The following is a 7,143-nucleotide window of genomic DNA, read 5'->3' on the forward strand; positions in this document are numbered from 1 at the left end:
TATTTTAAAAAAAAAAATTCACGCCTAGCGAGGTGTCGGGCCTGTGGCCATCGACCACCCTGCCACCCCCAAGGGTCAGCCCTGACAACAATACTGATTTCATGCTCACTTTTGGGACCAAGCCTCTATATGAGTCAAGTCGTTAACAAAGATAACCGCGTTAATAGATGAAATTTCCCCTTTTACCCTTGCGTGTTGTGACGAAACCGTTGCAGCCGGGGGACCTCAGGGCTTATATTGCCTACTCAGGCACGTCGGATGATTTGGTCAACTTGGTCAAAATGAGGCTACATGAGAGAAACTTGAGTTTTAAGGTTTCTAATTTTCTAACATCCGAGTGGAAGGAGCCTAACGTTGTTCTGTATTGCATACTGCTGTGTTTTACAAATGAGGTTTTTAAGCATTTCAAGCTACTCATTAATCAACGCTTAAGGGGGGGGGGGGGGGGGGGGGGGGGGGGAAATAGGCTCAAAATTCATTTTATGATAAACTTATAAGGTATGGTAAAGGTATAACAAAGACATGGAATATATTTATCTTTTAATGTGTTGTATGTTGGCAAAACACTCAAAATAGAGATTTTTACTTCATGATAATTTCATTCGTTAGTAATTAAATAGTAACTAAATTAATTAGTTGTTATTTAATTAATTTAGTAGATGAAACTGTTTATAATTCATAATCTTGTTACTAACTACAGATTTTAAAGTAAGTTCAAAGTTTGACACAAGCTGTGTATTATTTTTCTTTTTCTATTCTTATTTGTGAAAATTAGAATAGCTTTTTGTCCACTTCGGGGGTGTTTTGGATTCCTTATTTCCACCTCCTTATAACTTATTCTCATAAGTTATAATCTATTCCCCTGACAACTTTTAATTTTGCCAAACACCTTATGACTTTTTTATGAAAGTTATAAGTCATAAGAAAGTAAAATAAGCAATCCCAAACACCCCCGAAGGGTACCTACAAGACTCCGACCCTGTAGGCCTTCTGACTTTTTCAGAAGTCTCTATTGTTTTCCATCTCACTAAGTCTCTCTATACTGTTTTCCATCTTTATGACTCAAAACACACCTTATATTGAAACATGCATATATTCAATCTTATTTTTTTTTCTCGTCTCGTGTATGTTTACTAACTTGACCGCCAGAGTACCTACAAGACTCCGACCCTGTAGGCCTTCTGACATGTTATTTCGTGATGTTCTCGGCTTGCTTTTGGCTTCTAAAAACCGGATTTAACACTACAACACTGAATTGGCTTTGAACCAACCAGAAAAGTCTCCTTCAAGGCTTCAAGTGCTAATCGATTAACAACCCACGCTTTTGTAACCCAAAAGAATCACACAGACAAGGCCAAGGTTCTTAATTAATGATGATATATCATATATCCGTTATGCTACTTTTGGGCCTAGCTTAGTAGGCTTCGGGATAAATCCTTAGCACACATTAAAATGCCCGAACCTTTGCAATATCATTCAGATGATCATTTTAACAACTTTGTGAAACCGATCATCTTTACCTATGTGGTATCAACTTCAAATGTAGAATACCCATCTTCAGGCGTAATACCCGATTAGAAAAACCTTAATCATACCACTAAATAAACTGATAAGCAGTGTTCACACATAACAAACGAAAATCAATAATCCACACCTAACACACATGAACAGAAAAGAAAACCAAAATCAATAGTCTTAAAACAAGTTACCATTTCAATACTCTTCATCCTCACCATCATCCTCCACTCCTTCAGCACCAACTTCCTCGTAATCTTTCTCCAGAGCTGCAAGATCTTCACGGGCTTCTGAGAACTCACCTTCCTCCATTCCCTCACCCACATACCAATGAACAAACGCCCTCTTTGAATACATCAGGTCAAACTTATGGTCAATGCGTGAAAACACCTCTGCTACTGCTGTGTTGTTGCTGATCATGCAAACTGCTCTCTGAACCTTTGCAAGATCTCCACCTGGTACAACCGATGGCGCTTGATAGTTGATCCCGCACTTGAAACCAGTCGGGCACCTGTAATTGAACCAACATATGAGCATCAGATCCAAAAATCACCAAATCTATCAAACAAAAAGAGATTCATTCAAATGTTTTTAGCTCGAGCTCGTTTAAGCTGGGAGACTCAAACTTTTAGCGAGCCAATGTTGAGTGGCTTAGCTCATCTCCCTAACTATCACGGTTCCTTACCAATCGACAAACTGCACAGTGCGTTTGGTTTTGATTGTAGCAACAGCAGCATTAACATCTTTAGGAACAACATCTCCACGGAACATCAAACAACACGCCATATACTTTCCATGTCTAGGATCACACTTAGCCATCATGCTGGCGGGTTCAAACACTGAGTTTGTGATTTCAGGAACCGAGAGCTGTTCATGGTAAGCTTTTTCAACCGAGATCACGGGTGCGTACGAGGAAAGCATGAAATGGATACGAGGGTATGGCACAAGGTTGGTTTGGAACTCGGTTATATCAACGTTAATGGCTCCATCAAAACGGAGGGAAGTGGTTAAAGATGATATGACTTGAGAAATTAATCTGTTCAAGTTGGTGTAAGTTGGTCTTTCAATGTCTAGTGATCGCCTGCAGATGTCATAAATGGCTTCGTTATCTAAGAGGACTGCCACATCAGTATGTTCAAGTAGAGCGTGTGTTGAAAGAACACTGTTGTAGGGTTCCACAACTGCAGTTGAAACCTACATAAAAACAAAGAATTGATTATCTTATAAAATTAGTAGTTGCAAGAACATTGAGTCAGACACAATTACATAGGCCCGTAAACAAACCGAGCCTTCAGCAAACCGTTCGGTGAGAATTTCATTTACGAGCAGATGGCTCATTCGTTCATTCATGTACATGAATGTTCGCCCATTTATGTTCGTTCGTTAAAGTGTTTAGTTTGCATTTGTTCGTTTGTGTTAGTTAATATATTCAAAGTTTTTAGGCTCAGTACAACTTAATCTAGTTTTAATAAGTTTTTAGGCCCACACATTGTAGTTCATCTTTACTGCTAATTGATTTTAGCTCAGTTATGTTCGTTCCTCTATGTTTAGTTATGTTCGTTCATTTACATTCATGAACTGTTCATTTATACTGTTAACAAATGAACATAAACGAACACGAACATGCTCATTTCCTTAACAAACGAACACAAAAAATCCCGTTATTTTAAGTCTTCGTGTGTGTTCAATCGCTTGGTCAGTAAAGTTAAATATATATGAACCGGACTAATTTAATTTTGTGCTAATCTAGTTTTGGTAATCATGCATAACACTAAAATTATTTATAAAACTTTAAAAAACAAATAAAAAAGCATTTGCAGTCTGCAGATTGTCTTAATCCAAACTGGTTTGATGTATTATCAAATCTGACTGACCCACCCATTTTGTCACCTAGAACATTAGGTAAATTGATTTGTAAGTCCTTTTCAACAAAATTTACTTTTCTATTGTTTGTTATTCGTTTCTTCTTGTAACTGCGAATTGTCTCATATGATGAGAGCACACATCTAGGTCAAAATGTATATGTAGGTACCTGAGGAGAAGGATAAATGGTGAACCCGAGCTTTGACTTCTTTCCATAGTCAACAGACAATCGTTCCAACAACAAAGACCCAAGACCAGAACCGGTACCTCCACCAACAGCATTGAATGCCAAAAACCCTTGCAATCCGGTGCAGTTATCAGCTAACTTTCTTACTCGATCAAGACACAGATCAACAATCTCCTTTCCCACTGAAATAACACAGATTTTCCATTAGATTTTATAATAAAAAGATAAATATAACATAGAATAGAAAGATAACCTGTGTAATGGCCTCTTGCAAAGTTATTAGCAGCATCTTCCTTTCCAGAAATAAGCTGCTCGGGGTGGAAGAGTTGACGGTAAGTCCCAGTCCTGACTTCGTCAATGACAGTTGGTTCAAGATCAACAAATATTGCTCTTGGAACATGCTTACCAGACCCGGTTTCACTAAAGAACGTATTAAATGCATCATCTGCAACGCCAGGTGACGTGTCACTGACAGAAAGGGAAAACAAAGAACCATTAGTCTAAAATGACACCTGCATTATAGTATACATGAAATTAACCAAAGGTGCTAGACAATTATGCATGGCTAAAATCTATACAAGATGCAAAGTAAATCAAATGTTAAAACTGTTAAAAAATCTCATTTATCAGTGAAGACAATAAGACAATATCCTTAACCGCATTACAATCACTTAAAGAGGTCAACAAGAAAGTCAACCACAATTCAAATATAGACATTTACTGTTCTGTCTACTAGCTAATTTGTATCGTTCTGTAGACACAAACACACACAAATCTCACTAATCAGTGAAGATAAGAATGCAGAATACTAAACTGCATGACAATCAGTCAATCAAAGAGAAGTCAACAAGAAAGTCAACCACGATTCAAACACAGATCCTGAACCGATCTGTTTATTAGCCAATTGGTATACTTCAGTAGAACAAACACACACTAAATCTCATCAATCAGTGAAGTCAAGAAGACAGAAGACTTAACTGCATTACAATCAGTCAACAAAAAAAATCAACCACGATTCAAACACAGATCCCTAACCGATCCGTCCACTAGCCGATTAGTATCACTCCGTAGAAACAACACACACATATCTCATTAATCAGTGAAAACTGAATACTTAACCACATTACATTACAATCAGTCAACAAGGAAGTCAACCACAATTCAACACACAGATCCTGAACCGATCTGTCTACTAGCCAATTCGTAGACACAAACACACACAAAATCCAAAATCACAGTTCAATTATCATCCAAATCCACATACACCTATAGATCGCTCGTCTAAATTACTTCAAACGCCTCTAATCAAGTAACCACAACACTTTCCAATTCCCATAGAGTAGAAACCCTAAAAAACACGCCCTAGCGAACACATTACCACAAATTCAGATCTATCAAGTTATACACACACACAAACGTATAAATCAACAAACGAAATCATATTATAAACCATACATCACTAAAAACAGAATAAAACTCACATTATAGTAACCGTAAATGCATTAAAATAACATACACATACATCAATTTCATCCAAAACCTAAATCAAAGCATACTGGATGAAAGTAAAACAGAATTAGAACAAAACCTAGGCATCATGCCATCGGGCTGAATGCCGTGTTCGAGGCAGTAGAGTTCCCAGCATGAGTTTCCGACTTGAATTCCGGCTTGACCGATGTGAATGCTAATGATCTCCCTCATTGCTGTTTGGTGTGATGTGAGTCAGTTACGATCTGTCGGTGGAGTGATGAAGAAGAAAATGAAATGAAAAGAAATAGGGTTAGTGAGTGAGTGAGTTGAGTGAGTCGATTAAAAAATAATAATAATAATAATAATAATAATAATAATAATAAGATTAGATTCCAACCACTCCCGCCAGTGCCAGCCTTGCATCCGTCCCTAGCCGGCTAAGAAAATTTACCATTTCGTCCTTGCTTTTACAGAAAAATACAAATCTAGTCTTTTTAAGGGTCCTAGACTCCTAGTAGCTTTAAGGTTAACTTGTCATTGTCAATATCAACATAATAATTATTGTAATAATAAAACAAAGACTACATGTTATTGTAGGGTGGGTAGTCAATTTGTAATGCCTTTCGATTTTATAAAATCAAGCGGTTTGGTGTTTGTTTTACACATGAATTCGTTTATGGGTAAGTTTTCAGTTTTAAATTTGGCTTTAAAATATTTGAGTCCGAAAATTTTGGTTTAAGGTAATGAACTTGGGTTATATTGTCATAAATTCACTAATAGACATTCAGACAAGTATGGTATGGTTTGATGCACAGGGTTTGTGTGACTTTAGATTTTGGTTGATTTTGGAATAAATAACCAAAATGCAACAATAGTTTTTGATTCACATGAGTAAAAGAAACAAAATGGTTGATATATTTATTGATATTAAACACGAAAACCCGAACACCTAAAGAGTTACAATTGTGTAACCTGTACATGACACGTGTAATCCATTTATCTAACTGAAGAAACACTAACCGGACCCCGGGCAGATTACTGGTAACCTGGGGGTTAGATAGATGTTTCCCACGAGGGGTTAGACCCTTTGAAGATGGTTCTTCTGATAACCTGCAAAACAGACACCGTGAGCTCGTCACTGAGAAGGGGGGGGTTCCTCCTTGTGACCACCCTCCGGCGTGAGAATCAGACTAGATTGCTCTTTAAATATAAAAGTATATTAAGAGATTGCTAGAGCAGATATCAGGTATAATATGATGACAATGTGATATGATATGATTATACAAGATAAGATGAGATGGTCATACCATTTGTGGTATTTATAGCCGAAGGTAGGTTTCCAAGGAGGTATGGCCGGCTGCAACAGTGTTCCTGTTCACCAACAGTAGTCTACGCACGTGCCCTGCTGGTAGTTGGTGGGTAGGTAGCGGCTGATAGCGACCAGGCCTGCTGTATACTATTCCTTTTCCACCAACTGTCAGCTACGCACGTGGTATGACAAGAGTTGGTGAGTAGGCAGCGGCTAATAGTGACATACAGTGTAGGAGCATGCTGCTCGCCATACTGTTGTCTATAAGCTGTCGTATCTTTAGTCAGATCTTTTTCCCATACCTCGTCAGGTACAGTACAGAAGATCTTCCCGTATCGTACGGACTGGCTTATTTGGGCGGGAGTATTCCGCCCTTGTGCGGGATTGTTCCCGGCTTCGCTCATTCCTTCAGGTGACACTGAACGATTGAGAGCTAAGTGCCTTGTGCGTGTAGCCTTGCTGCGCGGGTGGCCTTCCCCAATGGCTTGTATCCGAGGCTGCGGGGACAGGCGGAGTCCTTCACCATTGGGAGGCATTTCCTGCGGGACCAGCTTGTGTACTGCGCGTAAGGACGTCACGTCTCTGAGCATGGTTGGTCCTGCGGATCCAGTTGGTTTCTGCGCAGACGTCCCTGTTTGAGGTGAGTCCTGCGGGTCCAACTGGGCTCTGCTGGGACCTACCTCTTCAAGTCCCCCCAGTCCAATGTTCTTCTCATGCGTGTTTAATAAAGTGAGGTGAACTTTTGGACTTAAGCAAGGGGTTTTGAAAAGGGTTTTTTAAGGTTTTCCATGGGGATTCC

The 7,143-nt window shown here is 38.9% G+C and overlaps 1 protein-coding gene across 2 annotated transcripts; it reads right to left on the reverse strand.

Moving 5' to 3' along the window:
* Positions 1-1,570: 1,570 nt before the first annotated feature.
* LOC143536998 (tubulin alpha-3 chain-like) lies at positions 1,571-5,359 on the reverse strand. 2 transcript variants are annotated; one of them, XM_077030864.1, is made up of 6 exons: positions 5,154-5,359; positions 3,819-4,033; positions 3,548-3,747; positions 2,201-2,709; positions 1,904-2,026; positions 1,571-1,821 (listed from the first exon to the last, which is right to left on the reverse strand). In XM_077030864.1, exons 1-6 carry the CDS (start codon positions 5,264-5,266, stop codon positions 1,641-1,643), a joined length of 1,341 nt encoding a protein of 446 aa, XP_076886979.1. In that variant the 5' UTR covers positions 5,267-5,359; the 3' UTR covers positions 1,571-1,640. The 2 variants fall into 2 exon arrangements, with proteins under 2 accessions (XP_076886979.1, XP_076886978.1); XM_077030863.1 differs by having other exon boundaries at positions 1,571-2,026.
* Positions 5,360-7,143: the final 1,784 nt, after the last annotated feature.

Source organism: Bidens hawaiensis, unplaced genomic scaffold (assembly GCF_021521415.1).
Source record: "Bidens hawaiensis isolate Kalapana, Puna unplaced genomic scaffold, B.hawaiensis_p1.1 tig00011076_1, whole genome shotgun sequence".
NCBI lineage: Eukaryota > Viridiplantae > Streptophyta > Magnoliopsida > Asterales > Asteraceae > Bidens > Bidens hawaiensis.